This window comes from Doryrhamphus excisus, chromosome 2, assembly GCF_030265055.1.
Source record: "Doryrhamphus excisus isolate RoL2022-K1 chromosome 2, RoL_Dexc_1.0, whole genome shotgun sequence".
Classification (NCBI taxonomy): Eukaryota; Metazoa; Chordata; class Actinopteri; order Syngnathiformes; family Syngnathidae; genus Doryrhamphus; species Doryrhamphus excisus.
This window is the reverse complement of record NC_080467.1, coordinates 9,245,991-9,270,489: the sequence shown is the minus strand read 5'-3', so window position 1 is coordinate 9,270,489 and position 24,499 is coordinate 9,245,991. Positions and strand designations below refer to the sequence as shown.

The window sequence follows — 24,499 nt, the reverse complement described above, 5'->3', positions numbered from 1 at the left end:
AGGCGGGCCCCAAGTTGCGTTTAAGAGCTGACAGAAATCTAGGAAAGTTGAAAATCTAGTGAGTTGAGCATGTAACCTCTGCCAGCGTAATGTTTAATTCAGACTACATATTTTGATTGTGTGATATTTTCACATACAAACTAAAAAAAGAGACAAACCTATATCCAGTTTCGTTGGTTTTATTGTCCAACTTGCAGCAACAGAATACCTCCACCAGTACGCGTAGCTCTTCAATGCAACCCGGTGTTGCCATATGAAAAACGACAAAATCATCATACCAGAAGTTTAACATGGGCTTATTTTGAGGAAACGTATCGTACATACCCAATTTGACTACATGCTACAACAAAACATTTCCACAGAACGTGTACTGTATATCTTATTATGCAGTCTTACCTTTTACAAAAACACTCTTGGATAAAACGTCACACTAGCAGAACTCCCCGCTGTAAAGAGACACAAAGTGATACAACTATTGAATGGATAGAATTGTTGTACTTTGTGGGATGTTTTTGAATTATTGATGTACATCGTACAGAGGGTGAAATTATCGTAGAACTACAATCTATTGTACGTCTGGCAACGCTGATTCAATCGTCATAATGCTTCGATACACTCGTGCCCTCTATAGGATGTCAACTGCAATAGCATGCAATATAAGATAAGGAGAAATGCGACTATTTATTAGTCCCACAAATAAGATCACATATTTCATTAATAACTGTGTAAATAATGTATATCTTACACGAATGACAACAGATTATTTCAAATATTGCTCAATATTAAATCACACTGGTTGTATATTACATGGCACTTAACCACCGAACAGTACAGTATTGCTTTTTTCTAGCATACAATTGAGACTTTTCACAAGACTTTATCCTATGATTAATTTCCTCAAATAAAATGAAGACATTACTCTCCTTATATTACAACCTACCGTTCAATTACATTATTTGTTGTATCACTGTATTACATTTTTCACATAATATTGCAACTTTATTGTCATAAAATTACCAACACAGTGTTGATAAAAGCACACAATAAATATACCGCATATGTTTTATTTACAATGAGTGAAAAAAAAACATTCAAAATAGCTCACATCTTTGGTCAAGCACCATGGTGTGCACATTTCAAGACTACAGCATTTGTTTACATCCACCCATCCATCTTCTATGCCGCTTATCCTCACGAGGGTCGCAGGAATGTGGAGCCTCTCCCAACTGATATGAGGCAGGCACATATAAACAACCATTCACACTCCCATTCACACCTATGGCCAATTTAGAGTCACCAATGCATCGTTTACAATCTAAAACAAAAACATAAATGTTCAGCATCTGACCAGTGACTGATGGGATGTATAAAAAAACAACACTAAGTAATAACAGACAAAATATCACATGACATGTTCGCAGTTGACCCTTGTGCTCCTGATCAACAAAAACAGATTGCAGGTTATGCTAAATGCCATAAAAGTGCCATAAATGATTTTGATACTCTAATGTAAATATCTATACATGTAAAAACAAGTCACATTTAATTGGAATAAAACAAAATCTACTATAAATAGGCAAATTCTGACCATGAGAAGGATAATTCGGGTATTTCTAAACACGGCCATTGTTTTAATATAAATCACCAATGGATTTATCCCTTAATTTTTATTAAAATATTATTATCCGTTTAAAGGATTATTATTATTATTATTATTAATTATTATTATTATTCTTATAGTTGATGGTCAGTAAATACAATCATCGGCCCAAATGTCAGAACCGTGTATTCCCAATTTAGTGACAAACAAATTGTTGTATTTGAAATAATTGCTAGTGTAGCGTCAACAAAAAATGGTAGTATTGCAAAAAATAAGCATATTTTTTTGTCCTGTCTTCAAAATACGTTCTATTCAGGAATAAGAAATGCAATCGTTGTAATCATTTTACAGGGTGGTATGGATAAATAATAGGGAATAAATTATACATAAAAAACCTCAGCTTCATAAGGCTGTTGTAAGCTTTAAATACAGTGGTACCTCAGTTAACATCCCCAAAAATCTTTAGTAAAATTTTGCCTTGGCTTGCGATGGACCATCCCGAGACAAGGTGCAATTTTTGCAAATTATGGTTATTTGTAATTACTTTTGCATCGTTATCTGCATGTAAAATTATAACTATTATCTATAACATGTGTTTAGTGTTAATATTTTTGGGTGTCTGGAGCAGCTTAATTGGATTTACATTATTCTCTATGGGAAAATTTGCTTTGGTTAAAGCCCATGTGGTTGGAGACGACTTGAATGACTTTAACCAAGGCACCACTGTATGTCCTTCATTGGTTGTTCACTTTTAGTCCAATAGGTGGCGCCGCTTCTTCACAAATAAAAGCAATATTGAAGTCCAGCTTGTGGTTGTGAGAAGGCACCCAGGTTTTAAAGAGACAGGACATTCCTGATTTATGGGAGGTGAAGTGTTCATGTCCCTGAATGGTTAGTTCAATACCTCCTGGAAAAAACAAACTGTATGGTGAATCTCGTGTGATAAGTAATATACTCCTGAGATTTCTTTCTTTAGAAAAGTGATATTTTGGACAGTCTTTAGTTCTCCTTGAGTTTGTCTTGTTTCTCCATGCGAAGGTGAGCGTCCCACTCGTTCTTGAACAGGAGCATCGCCAGCTGACCCCTCGAGGCCTCGTTCATGGCCTTGGAATTCATACACATGCGGTACTGGTCCGGCGAGAGCTCGTCGGCGCATTCCTTTTTGTGCCACAGGTGGAAGAGGCCTCGCGAAGGCGCTCTGACTACCATAATGTTACTGTGCAAGTACTTCCTGTATAAGTAGACATCCTCACCGCCCCAGCCTTTGATGTTCTTGTCAAAACCTCCTGAAGGGAAGGAAACATGGAGATGGTGGTAAAGCTATAAACATGGGCTACAGTGGAACTAGCTTAAGTCGACATTAGTCCCGCTCCACTGTGATCTTCGCAAAGCACAACCACAGCGTGTAAATTATCTTTACATTCAGATCTTCAAAGTTCTGAATGGATTTGGATGAAATTTGGGATATGGAAGAACTGATTTTACATTTTGTGTGTGAGCCAGATCACTGTTTGGAAACAAGATTTTTCAGCATTTTTGCATATAATCCCTCCTTTAAGTAGTCCCTCGTTTATCACTGTTAATTGGTTCCAGATTAGTGATAAATGAGTGATACGTGAATTTTACCGCCTTCTAAATATCTCGGTCTGTCTAAAAGCAAAAACAAACTTGTGACACACAATTTGTGGCGGCCCGAAACTAATCAATTTTGATCGCCACAGATAAATTTGGCACTACCTCATCAAGACACACCAAAATGACTGCAGCAGCTCTGTTAGATGTTGGTTCAACAACATTCCCCTTGTGTCTCTTGGGTAACTAGCAATGGCTATTTTCAGTTATGTTGACAACCGCTCATGTCGACATCAGTCAGCCAGTCCGAGAGGCGTCGACACAAATGAGTTCATGACAAAATGTTGGAATATTTGCCCAGAGACTAGGGCTTGGGCTGCATTCATAAGCGCATGTTTTAGACAGCCAAAGAAAATCTCACACTGCATCACCGTAACCTGATTTCATTTGTGAGGGAGGATGAATTGATGCAAATTGGTCTTGAGAGCCTCACTGCTAGATATGCTAAAATATGCAGGCACCAGCCCTGAGCCATTTGAAGCAGATTAATGCAATAAAACCCCAAAGTCAAGACAATTACAACTGTAAACAGCAGACCTGATGAAGTTAGCGCAGTGTATAGTATAGTCACCTATGTTGATGAAGTCCGACCGGTACTGGCAGGTCATGCCGAAACCAAAATCCCTCCAGAAGCCTGTGTTTTCCTTTATCACCTGAGCGGAGAGGAAAAGGAGGGGAGACATTTTGAAGAGTTTGGTGTATTTGTAGGCTTATTCCCAGGCCTTCCTGTGCAATCGATTAGCATGCTGCCAAAGAAAAGCAGTGTCTTTTACCAGCTGTTGTCCCATTGGCGGGATGTGCTCGGCCCCACCATAGACCACCGTGGGATTGTACTGGCTGAACAACACCGGGTAGAACACCTTTTTACCTGAGTTGTGAGGAGAAACATATCAACCAGGCAGAAAAGTAACTATGGGATGCGTAGGCGTTCGTTTGACTGCGTCTCACCGGACTCTGCATTGAGTCTGCAAGAATTCAGGAACTCTGCAGTGAAGTAGACGTCCACGTCGCAGAAGAAGAGCAGCACATTTTCGCCCTTCCACGCTTGGACCCCGACGTTCAGACCCCGACCTCGAGAAAACTCCTCGTCCAGCTGCAGGAAAGTGTAGTCTTTGAAGTTAGCCTCCCTGCAGGGGCACAATTGGGGGAGACGAGTGGGTGGATAAGAGAGGTTCTGATGGAACCATCAGATTCAATGTCCTAAACACATGCCTGCTGTCATGGCAGCCACTCTGAGCTAATAACCAGCTTTCCACTTGAGCCCGGTGGCCGCCAAACTCCCCCTCTACGCTAAACAGTTAAATATATTGGAAGAAAAAAACAGCTTCAATCTCAGCTTTGCTTTGTATGAGTGACAAAATGTTAATATTCTCATGTTGTTTGAACTTTTGCTTCATGATTAATCAACCATCACTTATGAGTGTATGCACCTGATGTTTAATAGCTCTACAATTATGTATCGACTCCACTGTAAGACTATTTTTCTCCTGGTGGTCTTATATTCACTGTCAAACGATGCAAACAAACAAGTGGGACAGAGCTTCTTGAAAGTAAAGGGGCGTCTTATATTCGGGTAGGTATAATAGTATACCCTCCATCATTAGTTCCCATCGCTGGTTTCAGCAGACATACTGTCATAAGTTGTTGTAGCTCCAGCTGAAGTTGTTGAAGAATGCGTAAACAGCTGCAACAGCTGTGATTTAACCCCCGGGCGTAATAATTGATGCGGTTAGTGACTAATGCTTAGCTCACATTTACAGCCTTGGTTCTAGTGTCTATTCGGCCGCCCACCTTTTGTTCAACATTTTTTTGTATACATGTAACCAGTGGCAACATGTTCCGCCGGGTGTATCTCTCATGTACACAACAGAGGAGATAAGGACTTGTGTTCTTCTGCAGTCTAAAACATGAGCGCAAAACACAAGTCTTCATGTACGTCTTCCGGACGAACACAAACACCGTCTTGTTCCAAGAGTCCCAGGAGGGGCGGACCCACCCGCTGGCACTAAACTGGCGGAAACCCAGCACAATAGCTCAGTTTGTCTTGACCAATTTCAACGCAAGATGCTTTTTAATTGACTCTGACCTATAGCGAAGCCCTCACACGAGAACTGAGCTAATATTTGTCTTGTGTTATGTCTTTGTTGGCAGAAAAAGTCACACTGACATGTAAATATGTGGGCTAGCTTAGCTGTACGGCATGGCAGTAAGCATCCATGCGGTGCTCTGGGTAAATGGGGATCACTTTATAAAAATATCAATTCATATAACATAGTGGGGGCTGCACAGCGGTTGAGTGGTTAGTGCGCAGACCTCACAGCTAGGAGACAAGGGTTCAATTCCACCCTCGGCCTGTTGCATGTTCTCCCTGTGCATGTTCGTGGGTTTTCTCCGGGTACTCCGGTTTCCTCCCACATTCCAAAAACATGCTAGGTTAATTGGCGACTCCAAATTGTCCATAGGTATGAATGTGAGTGTGAATGGTTGTTTGTCTATATGTGCCCTGTGATTGGCTGGCAACCAGTCCAGGGTGTACCCCGCCTCTCGCCCAAAGACAGCTGGTTATAGGCTCCACCACCCCCCACGACCCTCGTGAGGATAAGCGGTAGAAAATGAATGAATAATGGCAATTTTTCCCATAGGAAACATCCAATTAATCCAGACACCCAAAATATTAACAAAAAATACATTCTATCAAGGCTCAATATCGTTCAACATGTATATATCAGTACAATATCATTATAAATGACAAATGGTTATTGTGGATGCGGACTTCCCGTACATCCTGACAAGTCAAATTGCTAGCACTCGCAATGTTCTGGCCCCATGGTGTGTTATTAAACAGTTGCAATAAGTAAACGCACGAACAGTGAGTCAGCATAGTGATGTGTGCTTTATTCGGGCACTCAATTTCACTCTACGATACATTACACAGGGCAAACGGGGACTAGTTTGTTACGTGCAATATTGTACAAAAAACATGAGGCGACATCATACAAAAACCGAATCATGCGAAAAACGAGGTTTGACTGTATTGACTACCTAAATGCTGTTCTCATGTCAACAAATGGTCTTGCATCATGATGGAAAATCATCTTAAAACATACCATAGCCTTGTTTTCTTGAATGGCTTTTTAAAAATACCACCTCACATTCGAGGCGTCATTGCTGCAAGCATGATGATGACGTCTGTGGAGGACAAATGGTAGGAAACGCTGTCTTGTCTCTGCGTCACTTCCAATCCTGTTAGTGCTGCTCTGCAGAGGAAGACCAGTGTTCTCCCTGCTTTGTTTGTGTTGTTGTGGGAATGTGTGTGTGTGTGTGTGTGTGTCATATCACTCATGCTTGCGCTTACTTGCAGCGGGACAGACCAGGACAGTTCGGATGCATATTTGAGACACCAGCAAAGCAAGCTCGCGGGGAAGCTTGTCATCTACAGGAAGATGCTTTTAGGGAAAAATCAGACGCATCCAGCATAAGCATAAGCTGTCACTCAAAGCAACATTCAGGTTAACATAACCAGCTTAATTTGATCCAGTTGTGCAAGTTTGATACTCAGACCTGTCAGAACCGAATCCAGCTTGAATAGAATGACAGGCAGAAAATAAAAAGACAGCTTCTGTTTCTTCCATTTACATCGTATTCTGAGCTCTCTTCCCCCTTTTGGGAAAATCCATCTAGTTCAAGGTTTTCTAACTTTTCATCCACAGCAGTGTTTTAATATGGAAGAACAATAGTGGGGCACCCACCACTTAGACCAGGGACGATCAAAAATTCAAAACGTAGGTCTTTAAAAACAGCATAGCTCTACTGTCATAGAGAGGTTCTTTGAGTGTTTTTTGCAGTAGGTACTTTAGTAAACACTACATGTGTTTACATGTGCGACTGTGACTTCCATATTAGTCATTTGGTGAGATAACAAGGTATGACAAAGCCTTGTATGGGCATTAAAAACATAAGAATAAGGCTGAAGATGTTGTATTTAGTGATTTCTGTCTCATCCTGTAACTGTGTCTTATCGCAAATCAAGCCCGAGGAGATGGCAATTGGTGATGGAGAGCAGGTGGCCATTAAGATTTAGCATCATGCCAGCTGTGGCTTGGCAGTCATCTTTCTGGCCAAAGTTAGAGGTTGATGTTCACTACAGTCTCTGGCCAGAAGATCTGGGATTTTGTATGAGGTATATAGCATAGCATAGCAGCGCTGTGCAGTCTGGATCAGCAATACCAAACTCTGCTGATAAACCAGAAACCATGAGAATGTAAACTGCTCAGGGCCTTCAGAATGTAGAGTGCTGGCCTATGTCACGTACATACTATTTGTAATGGGGGTATTTTGTTTTGAACCAATCAGGTCTAAGATTCATCTCACAAGGCCAGCTAGCTGGCCCGAATTTTTCTGTCCTGTGATTGGTTGATGTCTGAAAACAGATTGCTTAACACTCCAACAGATACCGTTGCGCTTGAATGGGTCATCCCATGATGATGGCAGCACTTAACATGAAGAAAGGAGACATGGAGTTGTTCATCGTTATATACTATGTACCCTAAATTAAGGGTGTTTGTGCTGATGAGTGAATCTGATGTATGTTATTTAATTTTTTATGTTTTTGTTGCGTAATTCGGTAAGTTGATTCTGAACAGCATCAGATGATGTAGTGAAGAGGTTTGGAATTTGGAGATGATGTATTCAAATAGAAAGGGTCAACTGTGTTTTTTGCCTTTGTAATAATGGTATTCATCTAGAGCCGTCATCATGTTTACCAAATTATATACTGCTGCAGTTGAAAAACGCTGACAAATGGCTTTTTTTCAGGGATTTAAAAGAGATTCTAAAAAGAGCTGGGGGAAAAAGTGCTGCTCAGGCATAAATATTACACAATATACTCCAAATCTAATCTGTGCTGCCTGAACCTTCACTCCGGCAAACCTGATTCATAATGACAAGTCCTTCCGATATTGCTTGCATCAAGGGGGCAAAGAGGCGCTTTGTGGCGGCGGAGTTAGTCCGCCCGACTCAAGGCCGAACAACAACCCAGAGGGGATACGGGTCGTCCTGCATTGCCATGGCAACCCCACCCTCCTAAGGGAATTGGTTCACAGTGTTGGGGTAATGGTTCGTCCCCGGAGGTTCTTGTGTGTCAAGGTCCATAGTTGGCCGGAAGTCATTTATCTAATATGCGGCTCACAGCCCCCAAGAGATCGAGATATTGATATCAAGACAATGGTATGGTCCTTACGTGTATGAACCAGCATTACAGTCAAAAAGAGACACCATCCATTTGGCTTTGAATCAAAGGTGAGTTGTTGGCGGTGTTTCCGACTCACCTGGCCGTGCTCTCCAGAATACTGCGGACTTCATTCATTTGCTCTTTCCCAAAATACACCAGTGTGAGATGGACGCGGCCATCCTGGCGTATACCGACATCCCTACGGGTACACACACACACACAACACATAAACAAAGAAAGCAACATATGAGCACAAATCCAACTCAATGGAGAACAGTAATGTTATATGGAACCATTGGACATCAGTCACAATCAGATTTACTACAATGGCGTCAATGACAAAATACCATAAAATAAGATGACCGTAAGTAGCTGGAATTTTAATAAAAGTGAAAAAAAGAATACAAACCAACTAACTAAAAAGCTGTCTTTTTAAAGACAGCGTGGAAGCTCGCTGCTCAGACACAGAGCAGGAAATACTGTCTCTTGATAGAAACACGTTAAATGTATCACATATACGCTGAAGACGCTCAACTCTGTGACCTCATCGCACGTCGTTCAGCTTTTTGACAGAAACATGAACCACATTCCAGCACCGTTCTGTTCACCCTGCAACCTGCACAATCTGGCTAAAAGCAAAACAAACAGCAAGCCATTCAGCGACAGTATATATCGGAACTTATCACATACTACAGTATTAATTGGCCCTGCACCCTAGAAACCGCCCATCAGAGAACAGCGCACGAGCGTGAACACACACTATAAATATCCCTAGTGCTTCTCCAGTCACCAAAAAACCCAAACTTGATTAATGGAACTTTAATTGTCAGACATTGATAAGATAAGACTGTTGATAAAATATTATTGTTGAAATATTTTTGCAATTATTGTGTTTACACCGTTTAGATATAATACATGTAATAAACTGAAAATTTTCTGGTCTTTTGATTAAATAGTACGTGATAATAAGCTCATGATTAAATAATATATGATAATAAGATCATCATTCGGTCTCGGGCTGATACTGGCACGCGGGGGCATGATACTGGGCCTGATACCAGACAAACCATGTGATAACCTATAAGTATAGGCAACAACGGCCGTGTAACCCCAGGACTCAGACCCGGTGGACCTTCTCAGCTAAGTGCTCGCCGGTCCCCCTGCGTCCTAGCCTTGACGTTGAGGTGTGGCGCACCTGTTTTTGCATTTCCAAAGATGAGTGCATCAGATGAAAACAGCACGGTGCCATTGTGCATGCTGCAACTATTGTAGCAGAATCTAATGTAATCATTACAATTAGACTTTTTGATCAATCGCCCTTTGCTGGTTATCCCGAAAAGTAACCCCCCGCAAAAGCAGGCATCCACTGTAAACTACATATACACCATTTTAATATAAGCAAGCAAATAGGACAAATTGATGTGAAATCCAAATGCATGTGAAACGTTCCCAGGCTGTGACAGATGCTGTTTCGTGTCTAAACGCTGGCATTATTGGAGGCAAATTGATTTTGGCTGAGCTCTGAAGTGGAGGCAGCTTTTTCATCACTCATGGTGAAAAAGCAACCCAAATGTCTCTCCATCCTCTTCGCGTGGATGTGAATCCTTAGCTTATCTCTCATTTCTACATCTATGCCCCCCTTAGGGGCTCCGTATGTGTCTGCACCTCATATATTATTTATTTGCTCATATAAACACGTGATAAACGCACACGCACGTTTAATATGGATCAGGGTAAAGTGTTGGCTCAGCAGCGCTTTCAAGCAAGTAAACATTATGGCTCTGTTGCTGTATATCAACTCACACTTTTCTGGCCCCCCAGGGCATTTGAACAAAGCAACTAAGCAGGATTTACTAACCAAAAAGAGATGTGATAAGCAGCAGCACAGTCATAAATCACTGACTTTACAAGAGGAACGGGGGCGGGGGGGATTTGATGCAGACAGTCCATCGTGGCGGCATGTTTCCTGGCTCGCTTGTTGATTTTTGATTGATGGAGCTGGACTTGCCAGTTTGAACACAATCGCTTCCTAGGCAACCTTTGAGCAATTTTTCCCCATAGGAAATAGAAGAAATATAAATAATCTGTTCCAGGGTGCAACTGCCACTATCATTGTTAATGGTGACATTTTTTACTGATCACTGTGGATATTTTAAAACAGAAACACCATAAAACAGCATAAAGGGGACCTGTTTTGTCCCTTTTCTTTTGAATTGTGGACTCCTATAGAGCAGCTACACACAATAACCAGCACAGAAAACTTTATAGTTCTTCCAGAATGTACGAGAATACAACATTCTAACTACATTGATAGGTCAGAAAAGTGGAAAAAGAATAATAGGTCCCATTTAAATGCCATTTCTGGTGCCCCCCCCTTCTTATCATTAGACAAATGGTCAATTACCTTTTAGCAATTAGTTGCAAAGTCCCGCCCATGCCCTGGCAAACACTCTTTGCTTGATAGCGGACATGTTTTTCAACCAATCTTTCTCAAAATTCCCATACATGTACTTATCAGTCACATAAAGGTGTGTACCAAATTTCGTGGTGTTTGGACGAAACACTCTACAGTTACACTGCACACATTGAGCCGTGATAAAATGTTCAAGTCTATCTAAACTTTTGTCTAAAAAATAACAGCACAGGCTACACAGTTGGGGTGTGTGTGTGTTTTTTTTTTTATACAAATGTTCACCCTTGTGTGCGCTACGGCTTTGGTGAAAAGGCGTTAGCTTTCACCAAGAAATACACAAACTCTCCCACTTTGCTGCCCGGCGCCTGTTGTTCATTTTTAGGTTTCTTTTATGGCTATTTTTAACATATTGTCACAGGAGAGGAGTGTTTTATTTTGGAGAGCAGGAAGTGACATCACCTGTCAGCGCTGCTTACACTGATTTTCCAAAGACAGGCACTGTTGTCTTATGTAACATTTATTCTTTAATTCACAGCACACCCAATGTAAGTTATTGGGAACAATTAGCTGAGGAACTGAGCTCTCATGTGGGCATGCAACAACAGACAGGAAGTGACTGACTCCTATCTTTCCAATCCGTCCCAGATTTGTTTATATTGGGTTTTTAACATCGTAGCAGTAAAATGCAATCCCAAATCCCTATTCTAATCTGCCCCACTGTGCTTAATCCCTCATTAAAATGTACAACTAGGTCTGAAAAACAGAACCGGGACCGGAATACATGACAAGGAGGGAGGTGCCCACCTGAAATTGTGCATAAAGCGCTTGAAATTGTCGGTGCGGCGATACAGTGGCACGACGATGTTGACGACCACGTGGCCCGTGTTCACCCTCTCGTTTGTCACCTTCATCAGCGGTCCGAAGGGTCGGAAGAGCACCAGCCGTCGGAATTCGTGACTGTACTCTCCTTGGAAGGTCAGCTCATACAAGGTCCCTTTGTCCTTCTCTGTGCGTGTGGTGCCTGCGTAAGGGATGCGAACACACGCAAAACTTATGACCAGTCAATGATGATTATTATTACAGTTATGTTATACATGTGTCATGGCTGACCAGGGCGTAGTATTAATATTAAAGGACAAAAATATGAATGTTTAAGCAAAATATATGCATTTTTGGTCTAAATTCAGCATTTTCAAGCATAAAAATGAGTAAACAATAGGGCTGTCAAAGTTAACGCGTTAATGACGCGAAGTTCCCTTTAACGGCGGCAATTTTTTTTCTCATGTTTGACTCTCGGCCCCCTCCGTAGTTTGATTGAAGCACGGTAACCCTATAGCAACAAGCTGGAACAAATCACATTAAACATTCAAAAACTGTGGAAAGAGTATTGTCATAAAATAATATTTACTGTAAAATAACGATTAATTTCTATGTATTTCAATGTGTTTTAAAAGAGGAATTAAATGACATTAGGTTTGCAATTTGGATTAAATGTTTTATGACTATTGCCCTATGTTTCAGGTATTTTCATGAATGTTCCTAAATAGGCTTTTTACTCACAAACATTTAGAATTTAAAACCAGGATCATAAATAAACTCATCTTATTTTGAGCTGACACAAAGAAACAAAAACATGATAGTGTGAGAGCTCTTACTTGCTAACATTTTGTATTTGCTGAACATTTGTAGTTTAAGAGCTAATATGCTAATAATAAAGAAAAAGAGCAATACAAAAATATGCCTGCTGACAGTATTTTTTGAATAATGGCCCAAAGTTCCGAAATTGATGTCATGCTATAAAATGATTGATATCATTTACATAAAATTGTATGTAATTATCGTTGTAGTTGCACATTGAATCATTTACCACAAGGAGATTTCCCCTACTTATTATAGATAAAAACTTATTTTGATTTTCAATTAAATGCAATTAATAGTGAGTTAACTGTGGACAAAATGTGATTAATTGTGATCAAATATTTTAATCCATTGACAGCCCTAGTAAAAACATAAAAGCACTCGGTCACTTTATGGCTTCCATCACAAACATTGGTATTTTTTTCCCACACATGTGCAGGGATATGCTGCCATTTGATGAGAAGCTCCCACTGTGAATGAGGAGCAGCTGTGTCCATTTCCTGCCGTGGCGGTCAAAGCAGGACAAATCAGGAGGATATCCTGATAACCATTGCACACAATCCTTCCAAGGATTCCTGTAACTACAACACATTTATACATAGGTGTACAACTTAGTGTGGATTTACACTGCACCTTGAAGTGGTCAAGTGCGATTCAATGCAGATATTTGATTATGATTCCCTGTCGGAAGTCATTTATTGTCCTTATTGTCATGGGAAAATCTGCTGCTGCAGCAAACAGGAGCTCAGGAACCCAGCCCTCTTGGGGGTCAAACTGAGGGAGGCTTCAGAGCCTGTGTGACCGCTTGTGATTTAGGCTTTACTGAGTGTCTCTAAAACCCATTTTTTTAGACTTTTTTAAGGAAAATATAGCGTCATATATTTGGGTCAGTAGCAGGTTCAATGTTCTCACCTTCAATGAAGTCAGACGTTGTATACACTTTGCTACTTTTTCCGTTCTGCTGGGCCGACGGTGTGTTGAGGCTGTGCAGAGCCGTCTCCAGCACCTCTCCCAGCTCGTTTCGCTTGTCCTTCCTGGTGGGCTTCTCCCTGGGGTAACGACTCAGCCCCATCTCCAGCTGATAGACCCACTGCAGAGTGAAGCTCTCAAAGGGGACCACCGCGTACTCATTAGGAAGCCTCTCCCCGGCTGTCACTTCAGCTTTGGAAAGCTGGCTCCTCAGAAAGTCCTGGAGGTCCATTTGCTGGGTTTTGGTCCCTGGAGCATCCCCAAGACCTCCTTGGACATTGTACCCTTCTTGCGGGGCTCCTCTGGCCCCCTTCATGCTATCTTGCACACCTTTAAGCTGCTGGCTATGCTCCTGCAACGCTTCTTTGAGTTGAGCAATCTTCTTCTTCAGGGAGCAGATGTGGGAGCGGTGCTGCTCCTCACGTTCTTGCAGGAGGACTTGTCCTGTTCCACTGGCGCCTGCTCCAACCGGCGGCCTTGTATCCCCCAGCTGATTTGGGTTGGCGTGGGGCATGGCGTGATTCAGCTGAGGGTCATCTGACTGCTGGGGACGGCAGGTCATCACATAGAGGAGCCACAGAAAGCAGCAGAGGAGCACCAGCACACCTCCTACAGGAATCGTTTTATGAGTGCAAAAATAACACATTTTTCGAACAGATATCCAGTCGAGTCGTGCACGCCGCAACATGGTCACGTCTTGCATAAAATATCAGAGATTGAAACAAAGTTCATGTAACCTCAGCTAGAGTCCATATATGACTTATCAGTGTGAGGTCATTATAATCCATGTGGAGCCTCTGCTTACTTGGCTCTGGTCTTTGGCAAAGTCAGGCAGTGGCTTTTTTCCACTCTGTTGGTCCACTTAGCGCTATGGTCTGCTAGAAGAGTCTAACTCAGACGCCGTTATGTCATCCAACAGTCAGAAGTGAATCACGTGGTTCCTCTAGCTAGCTCTCCATTGACGCCCTCTTCCTGCATGTAGATGATTCAGGGAACGTCTGGAGATCCTTGGCCTGGATGATGCATGGAGTTGGAATGCTACGTTCCACTGCCATCAAAAGGTGGTCTCGTCAAGCTGTGGAGAAGAAGAGATGTCCCTTATATCACAGCCATTTCTTTTACTGCCACACATCAGCGTTGGTTATGTCATTACAAAGCATAACACATGATTTACAGAGGCTGCACAGCGGATGAGTGGTTAGCGTGCAGACCTCACAGCTGGGAAACCCGAGTTCAATCCCACATTTCAAAAACATGCTAGGTTAATTGGCGACTCCAAATTGTCCATAGGTATGAATGTGAGTGTGAATGGTTGTTTGTCTATATGTGCCCTGTGATTGGCTGGCCACCAGTCCAGGGTGTACCCTGCCTCTCGCCCGAAGACAGCTGGGATAGGCTCCAGCACCCCAGTGACCCTCATGAGAATAAGCGGTAGAAAATGAATGAATAAATGAAGGATTTATGGGGCCGCATGGTGTACTAGTGGTTTAAATGTTGGCCACACAGTCGGAAATCGGGAAAGAACTGGGTTTGAACCTGTGTGGAGTTTGCATGGTACCTAAAACATGCCTGTGACTCCAAATTGTCCATAGGTATGAATGTGAGATGTTTGTGTATGTGCCCTGCGATTGGCTGGGGTGTACCCTGCCTCTCGCCCAAAGTCAGCTGGGATAGGTTCCATCACACCCCCTGCCACCCTTATGAGGATAAGCGGCATAGAAAATAGATGTTGATTTTCGAAAGGTTTTTTTTTTCGAGATTTTCGATAGAGTAGAGTAGAAAGCATTCCTCTGAGTCTTCACCAAAAATGCTGTCATGTGATTGAGAAGAGAGGAAGATCAGGGACTCTCATTCATCTCTTTGAGACGACTCTTTTATGATACCCGGATAGAAATATCCACCTATCTGTGCTTTTAACATATTTGAAAAAGGCATCGTTTGCATCATTTATACAGGAACTAAAATAGCATTTTACCTAGCTGTAAATAAAGGCAAAAACCAGAAATGATGTGGAATCACATGCTCCAAACCCAGTGTAGCCATACATGGACGACAACACTGAGGTGCACTGCAACATGCTAAAGCCAGTCACAAGTGGGAATACTGGGGGGGGGGGTCTATTTGAGTTACTGTACATATCTGTAAATGTATCACACTCCACACACAGTCGTCTCTTTGACAGCGCTGCCTGAAGACGGGGAACCCATGAAAGGATTAGTCTATGGTGGCGGTGAATACCAGACTGTGCTCTGACTGACGGCTGAGTCGGCGGGCGAGATGCGGCGCCTCTCCAGTCGGACCTCCGCTGTCAATTTGGGAGGATGTTTGAGCAGCAGGAGGTGGGGGTTTAGGTCATAAGTGGCTATGGTTAGAACGAGAGGTATTGCAGGATACTGTTTTGAATTTGTCTCGTCCGTTATAGCCATGTATCCTGAAATGGCGGTCATGGGAACAGTATCTGATCTTTTCTAGAGAAACTAGAGAATCAGTGGATAATCTCAAGGTGCTTAGTCACCACTTTTTGTTTAACAAGCAGCCCTAATTAGTCTGAGCTCTACATCATGACGTTACTCTTTGCTTTTATGGTTTCCTGCAACAAAACTTGCACGGATGCCGCATAAGACCCTTTTAAGTGAGTCCTGGAGTTATGCATTTTACTTCATTACGGCATCAATGCAGTAGTAAGGCTAAAACGGAGGGATTCATCACCGTGCGGATTAAAAAAATTGGCACGTTCCTGGGGAATCTGAGTTGATTCAGTCTAGATTACCTGATTCCCGAGGGGCGAAGGCATGGCTGTCACACAATTACAGCACACAAAACACTGAATCACCATGGTTGATTTTATTAGGGGTGCAAAACACGCCGTCGTGTTGCTTCTTGCATTACTCTGTCGTTCCCTCCCATATGCAGTAATCCTTCACCAATTCTCACATGGAATTTCACAGCTTCAGATTTTCTAAAATATATAAATAAATCATTGTTTCGTGGTTGATTATTCCAAAACAATATTCAGATATTAGCAAATGTTATGTTTTTTTGCCTAATTTAAATATTTTCAAACATCAAAATTTATTAAATAAAATACGCCCAAATAAGCCATTTAGAAGACTCAAAGATCTTACAATGGTACGTAGTACTCCACACTGGTCACTAGGTGTCGGTATGGCGAGACACACAAGCACCAGACTTGATCACTGGAACAACAAGTTTAAATTAACTCAAAACAGGTACAATATTCCCCAACACAAGCTAATGTTGCAGCCGTAACCCAAGCCAAGATAAACCCCTCAACGTCACTTACTGTCCAATCCCCCCCCCCCCCCCCCCCCACTCCGCTCTCCCCGAGCACCGGAACACATTTACAACAACAAACACTTATTTACGTCTTAAATGGCTTATTTTGTCTTATTATGTCTACTATATTGGGGTTATACAAGTATAAGGGTGACTATAGGGGTGTTATTTCATGTCTAGCGGGCTCTAATAATTTCAGCAAATTCAGCAACAAACATTTATTTAAATGGCTTATTTTGTCTTTTTATGTCTACTATATTGGGGTTATACAAGTATAAGGGTGACTATAGGGGTGTTATTCCATGTCTAGTGGGCTCTAATAATTTCAGCAAATTCAGCAACAAACACTTATGTCTTAAATGGCTTATTTTGTCTACTATATTGGAGTTATACAAGTATAAGAATGACTATAGGGGTGTTATTCCATGTCTAGTGGGCTCTAATAATTTCAGCAAATTCAGCAACAAACACTTATGTCTTAAATGGCTTATTTTGTCTACTATATTGGGGTTATACAAGTATGAGGGTGACTATAGTGGTGTTATTCCATGTCTAGTGGGCTCTAATAATTTCAGCAAATTCAGCAGCAAACACTTATTTATGTCTTAAATGGCTTATTTTGTCTTATTCTTATTATGTCTACTATATAGAGGTTATACAAGTATAAGAGTGACTATAGGGGTGTTATTCCATGTCTAGTGGGCTCTAATCATTTCGCAAACGGTATTTAGGAGGTCTTAAACAGGTTCTTCTTTCCATATAAGGAATTAATCCTACACCACGTAAGTTTATTCATCATGTTCAGGTCAAAAACTATGAAGTATTATCCACTTTTTTACAAATTTGTTGGAGATAAATACATTTTTGGAGGCAGGTTTTATCTGATGTAGACAAAACATAAACATGTACCAAATCAAATAGTGACCTGATTCTCTGTGGTGGAAACAGTGGACAAACAGCCATAAATTCTAAGTATCCTAGGGAGATATAATAAATCCCCACATAAACACAGTGGGACGCTTGTTTACAAGCACACAAACAAGAATGACGATACATTTTTTTGTACCTGGTGACAAAATAAAAAATGATTTCCCCGGTGACATTTTTCATTCTCAGAACATGAACTGAGGCGACTTTGAGCACGTCGGACACTCATGAATGAGGGAGGCAAAGGCAAATGATTAGGCAGCAGAGATGTTTTACAAAGAGGGGCTTTGCAGCATCCCAAATCCCACTACTGCTGCAGCTTCCTGCCCTCTGGACTCTAATGTGCTTAAATATAGCTACAACATTCAAAGAAAATGCTGCATTGCATTCATGGTGAGTTCAAGAGCTGGCTGAGGTGTATGATGGCGAAAAAGACAAAAGAAGTCACACCACTTGAGGAATTTATGGACATGCATCCACTAAGTTCAAACACACTGGACCTTTTAAATGTCTTTGAAAGCCACCCCTGCGACTGACTCCCTTCCTTCATCACTAATGTCGCGGAGCAGATCAGCTTCTTCTGTCAAACTGTCACCATCATAAATCCTAAAGAATTAGTACTCGGAAACACACTTTTCCTTTGTGGAAAGTAGGACTGTCAAAAACAGATATACATTTTTAGGATAATTAACGCATGTCAAGCCACTTCTCTTTGTTATGACGGCAACAGCTTCCACCTACAGAACAGTCCGGGTAATCAAATAACGTGCCCAACACATCAGAGCTATTTTTTAATGTTATGGGAAATGTATGGATGTTGCACCCCTATGAAAATACTATGCATCACTGTGGAACGCACGGGGCGCACACACTCCTCACCGATGCAGGCGCCCACTATCGCAATCACTGAGACCCTCATGTTTGAACCGCCCGTTTCCGCCTCCGCTGTGTCACTTGCATGTCATAGGTCGAGGATTCTTGAGTGATTGCGTGCATGTGAACTGTCTAAACTTGTCCTCCCACAAGCTCACTGTGAACATGAGGAATGTCGATGAGGACAAAAATCATACCTGTCAACATTTAATGGTGAAAAAGGATTTTCTGAGGAAAACAGATTGGTTGGCAGACATGACGTGGATATGAGAAGATAAGGAGATGATAGCAGAGCTTTGACCTTACATACTTGATTGGTATGTCATTGCCAAGGAGCTGATATGGTAGGAGGTGGAGATATTTAACTTCTATTTTAAACCGAGAGGACAGAAGAAGGCGGCTGACAAGCACTGGATTGTTTCTATTTTTTATGTAATAAAACTATAAGTCAGGTAAGGACCATATGAAGAGGAGGATGCATGAGGAGCACACAAGGAAACTGTGGGAAAAAGAAGGGGTCTCACACTCGTAGCCCCCTACTTGACATGAAACTCTAGTGGAAGTGCAGCCCATCGACCTTGAATATCTCAAGAGATGGTTAGAGGTACTCCATCTTGATGAAAGAAAGCCGCTCTTTCATTGAGCAAGCAGTAGCTAACACTAACCTTGTCACACAGTGAAATGAGCAACAGAACACTAACTACAATCACAATGTAAAACATGACGTGAAACAGGTGAGTAAACACACACAGGGCAATTACTACTGCCGTGGTGAGTAGTAAACAACTAATTAACTCTACACACTTTAGCAAGTGCTCCCAGCATGCCTTGCGGCACCTTTTTAGCTGTATTTCCTTGGATTTCCAAACACTCTGTTTTAATTTATTCCAGCCGCAGCCCGCCTCCAGGCATGCCCATTCAGCTGTGATTTATCACACCCCCAAGCAATCCAGAGTACTTCCGGACTACTGCCGAAGCTCACTTTAAAATTTTGCCGGTATAAGAGTTGATAATATATGTATGGACATGTCCTGTCTCTGGGCGACTTTGTCAAACTCAAGGACATCGAGTGGCGACACACAGCTGCAGATATCTGCTGGAGAAGAGTGCACTTGAGTTTTTTTTTTAAATCTGTAATTTGGAATCGCCGTTTGTCCTTGAGGGGTGATGGTGGGTCTCTCAGCCAATCCAGTTGAGAACCAACAGTGTGAACAAATTACAGTGGTGTCAGTTTGATGCTGGAATTGACTATTCTACAGTATTTCCATTGTTTCCAATGGCTCATTTAGTTCACAAATTGGAAATTGACCTTCAAGTAATGAAAGGAGGAAAGGATGAGAGGTGGGGGCATGAGAGAAGATGAAGAGGAGAGGATAATATGAAGGGAAGATGGGTTGTGGGGTGGGAGGAGAATAGAAAATGATGGAGTTAAGGAGGGGATGAGGATGAGGAGAGGTTCATGGAGACCAGTTTAAAAAATGAACAGTTTGAGACGCATCAAGCCAAGAGAGACATCAGCTCTTCATTCCTTCCTTCCTCGGGGGAAGTAATCATATCAGACAAGGTGTGAGGATGAAGAACAGAGAGGCTAGCAATGGTATGAAGTGATGATGATGATTGAGGGACGAGAGGAAGCAGAGAAAGGCGCTCTTTGATGTATCCCGTCCCCTCAGGTCATTCAACCTCCCCATTCATTAGGGGCCCGTTTGCTTGGAACCTTCCTGTCGACATGCCATCTGGATGGAAGCCCCTTAAAACGCACGCACACAACAATCCTCTACTTCATCACGAGTGTCCCGTGTCAACATTTGTGTGTGGGTCCTACTTCCTCAAAGAGTTGCATTATTTCACAGCTACATTGCACCAGATGAAAGTTGAATGGCCCCTCTGGGCGGGAAATGGGCCGTTGCAGCAGCAGCAGCAGCAGCAGATATTGCGGATCTGGCATTAAGGAGATTTATCCGAATTCATAGACAAGACACAGAGCAAACTCAAAAGGCGAAGCACGTCGGGGAAAGAGCAATGCTTCTATCAAGTCTTGGTTATCAACATTAGTTATACTTTCCAATGAGAGCCAATTCCAAAACCTGAACAGATTCCAGACAAATGACTAAAATGCCACTCACAAGAATGCAAGGTCAGGTTTCCTAAAGGATGGCTGTGTTCGAAACTGCATACTTACCTACTACTCATACTTTTTGAGTATGCAGTGTGTCTACACTGGCAGTATGCGGTTTTTGAGTATGCAAGAATTTCCCGGATGCACACTGCATTCGCCAGAAATGTTGAGTACAGGGGCGTCACTAGGTTCTGAGGACAGGGGGTGCTTAGCCCCCTGGAGATGCACAGAATATGAATGAATGTAGTAGACATTCACAAAAATCCAAAAAACATATAAGGAACAAGAACCGGGCTATAACTTTCCCACTTTTGTACAGATTTAGTAGAGATACTCAATTGTTTTAGGCCACCATTAAATGTACACACAATCTACACTGCAAAACCGCTGCTCAAGCTCTGCAACCATTCTGTCCAGTGGACAGTGATCAATTGTGTAATAATCATTATTATATTATTAATTAACCTATTATTATTACTATCATCATTATTCTTCTGATTATTACTCCAACTACTACTAGTAGTAGGCTAGTATTAGCCTGCTTATTGGCTTGCTTATTAGCCTGCTTTTGTCCTATTATATGAAATTTGTCAGAGATTTTTTTGTAAAAAAAATTCTATTTAAATAAAAATCATTATTATATTATTAATTAGCCTATTATTATTACTGTCATCATTCTTCTTCTTCTGATTATTACTACTACTAGTAGTACTAGGCTAGTATTAGCCTGCTTATTGGCTTGCTTATTAGCCTGCTTTTGCCCTATTATATAAAAATTGTCAGAAATTTTTTTGTAAAAAAAAGAAAATGTAATTATTTAGGGGGGCTTAGGAAATTTTTTTAGGGGGCTGAAGCTTACTACTCACACTCAAATTACCCAGGATACAACGCAACGTGACGTAACCACAAAAAAAAAAAAAAACAGTAACAGGATGGACCAAACGGCGGTATCAAGCAGGATATATTGCGAGTTTGTTCACTTCTTGTTTTCAAAGTAAAAGCAGTGATTTATCACTATGTTTTTTTTTGTATGAGAAAAGTATGGGGGTGTTATTTTGTGAAAATAACCAGAAGTGCATTGCTCACTTCGGCTAGCTTAAATTTTGCCGAATTCGTCTGAACAAAATTGTAAACGGTTGGTATTTGGACAAATAAATGGCACACTCGGGATCTAAACAGCCACTTTCACGCCTGATTTAAAAAACATCTCAATAAAGTGATGTATTTAAAGACTTTAGAGCTAAAGTGAAATCAGCTTCAGACTGCTTTGCATACTGTCTGATCGATTGGGTATGCAGTATGGAGTATGGATAGTATGAAGCAGTTAGTGTGCGGGTTCGAACACAGCCGATGACTCATAAGTAGTAAATCATGTCAGGTGGTACAGTACCACTCCAGTCCAACGGGTGGCGGTAATGGTGATTGGTCATTAGTGCCCCTGTTTTCCACCATGGCTCCATCTGCTGCATCATTTCACCCAAATACAAACAGACTATAACTGTACCTTTTATACAAACTGCAAACTTCAATTTTCTATGCCATTTGTCCTAACTGGTGCAGGAGCCTATCCCAGCAGCCAATCAGAGGACACATATGTACTGTACTGCAACCACTACCCCTTCCTGGACAACCCTGGTCTTACGTTGGTGTAGATCAGAGGTCTCAAACACGCGGCCCGCGGGCCAAATGTGGCCCGCAGGACACTAGTTTGAGGCCCCCGCCTTGATATGAAAGTTTAATGTTAGTGCGGCCCGCGCAAGTTTGATATGGATGCTGTATGGCATCATGTACCCAGAAAAAATTATTACGTTTGATTAATGTTCATGTTAAAGGTTAAATGACTGTTAATAGTTATCCTCCCTATCCGTGTGGAAGTGGTAAGTTTTTGGCTATTTAAGTTTAAAGGAAATAACTTGAAGGCTACCGTTTAGGTCGCTAGCTCTCTAGTTTGCAAGTTAGCATGTGTCTCAAGACCCTGCAGTTGCGCAATATGTTGTAAATAAAAAGAGTATAAATGTGACTATAGTCGTGTTTTGTCATGTCTACAGGGCTCTAATAATGCTTTGTTAATTTTAATCTGAAAAAAATAATTTGTCTACCCACCAACTATATGTGGTTTCTTAAGTTTTTATTATTTGCCGTTTTATTATTATTATTATATTTATTTATTCATTACTGATTGATTGATTTTCTTTATTCTTGATTTGTTTATTTATTTTTCATCTTATTTTGTGTAGAAAAATAAAAAGTAAGATATTTGAGAACAGTGGAATGTTTTATCAGATCTTTTCTTGTAGAAAATCGGAACCAAAGCAAAGTTTATTCATTTTTCTGTTTTTAAAAAATACGTTTTTTGCTTTTTTTTTGGAAAACCTGATGCGGCCCAGTCTCACCCAGACCCTAGCTCCAGTGGCCCCCAAGTAAATTGAGTTTGAGACCCCTGGTGTAGATGTTGTTGCCGAACTAGCCCAGATCCGATTTTCTGACTGGACTCCCACTGTTGTAACAGACTTGTGAAAGGCTTTAGTTACCAAGCGCTTGCAAGCCACCTCCGATCAGGTGCCTCTGTAGGAGGTTCAATACTTCCCTTTTCTGCCGGGCCAGTAAACTGCCACATACGCTCCTGCCAGGCTGAAAAGTAGCCTGTTTCTGAGTGGCGTCTTTGTGTCGCCACTGGAACGGCCCAACCTTGAGCTGACTGAGTTCAACATGACAGCCCAGTTGCCTCTTATCCATCTTATCAACCAAATGAACAATGAGGAGACAAGTGCAAAATGTGTTAAGATGCTCGTCGCCCAAAGGTCATTGTGTTACGCGATCTGTGAAACATGAGAGGGCACAAGTAGGACACACATGCGTTCATGTTAAATGTGCCTCTTTCATCTGGCGGGCAAAAGGAGCACATAAATGTCATAATGTATCACATCAATTGTCACACTTAATCGGTTATGTGGGGTAAAATGCGTTTAGCCTTTGTTTGTTTCGTGTTTAAAGTCAAGCGAGTCCATTCTTCTCTGCTTGCCAAGCAAACTCCCAATCCCATAATCTCCACTTTCTTTCCGCACAATATGAGAATAGCCAGCTCCAAATATTTCTTGGTTGCTTGTTAGTGATTGAGTACACTGAGAAGGATTACAATGCTTGAAAGGGATAAAGACAAACATCTATAGAGGAAAAAAAAACATTCACTTTTACATTTACTATGTCTTCTATATCATGAAAAACATGATCTACCTCATTTTTAAACACTACAAATGTCACATAAAAATGACAAAAATCAGCATAATTTAATAAAAATAAAACTCCAATAATTGAAAGCAAGTTAGCATATCTTGAAAACTATGTCAAAATACAACACAATGCTGTACTTGACTGAGTTACAACAATACCCAATCACACTGCCTGTACCTATAAAGGAGTATGCTTTCATTCATCCAAACGCCTTACCTCTTCTCCCCACGGTGATTGGTCCATTCTGAGCCGGGTGGAGGTGGCGTCTCATCCGAGTGCAGCCGACCACTCCTGCCGCCCCTCCGCTGGTCCTCTGAGCTCCGCCGACACTTGCCAGTCTCTCGTGTAAGAGGTGTAGCTTGCCGGTGTCGCCTCGTCGAGTTAATGATGGAAACACCGGAACAACTTGACTGCTGCCTTCAAAATTAAACACCAGACTCACGGCAGGTTTGTTACATGGTGTTAAAAACTCATTGTTTCCATTTAATGTGTTTTTTACGGGGTTTATTTTACTGACGCCAAGTACTTTAGGGTAAAGGTATAGGTGGCCAACCCAAACGCCTGAATTAA

At 41.6% G+C, this 24,499-nt stretch overlaps 1 protein-coding gene across 1 annotated transcript; it reads right to left on the bottom strand.

Annotated features, from left to right (window-relative positions):
• Nucleotides 1-1,046: 1,046 nt before the first annotated feature.
• Nucleotides 1,047-24,499, bottom strand: csgalnact1a (chondroitin sulfate N-acetylgalactosaminyltransferase 1a). The gene is made up of 8 exons (XM_058064985.1): nucleotides 24,146-24,499; nucleotides 13,426-14,557; nucleotides 11,680-11,896; nucleotides 8,560-8,661; nucleotides 4,181-4,359; nucleotides 4,006-4,100; nucleotides 3,804-3,885; nucleotides 1,047-2,886 (listed from the first exon to the last, which is right to left on the bottom strand). Exons 2-8 carry the CDS (start codon nucleotides 14,183-14,185, stop codon nucleotides 2,600-2,602), a joined length of 1,722 nt encoding a protein of 573 aa, XP_057920968.1. The 5' UTR covers nucleotides 14,186-14,557; nucleotides 24,146-24,499; the 3' UTR covers nucleotides 1,047-2,599.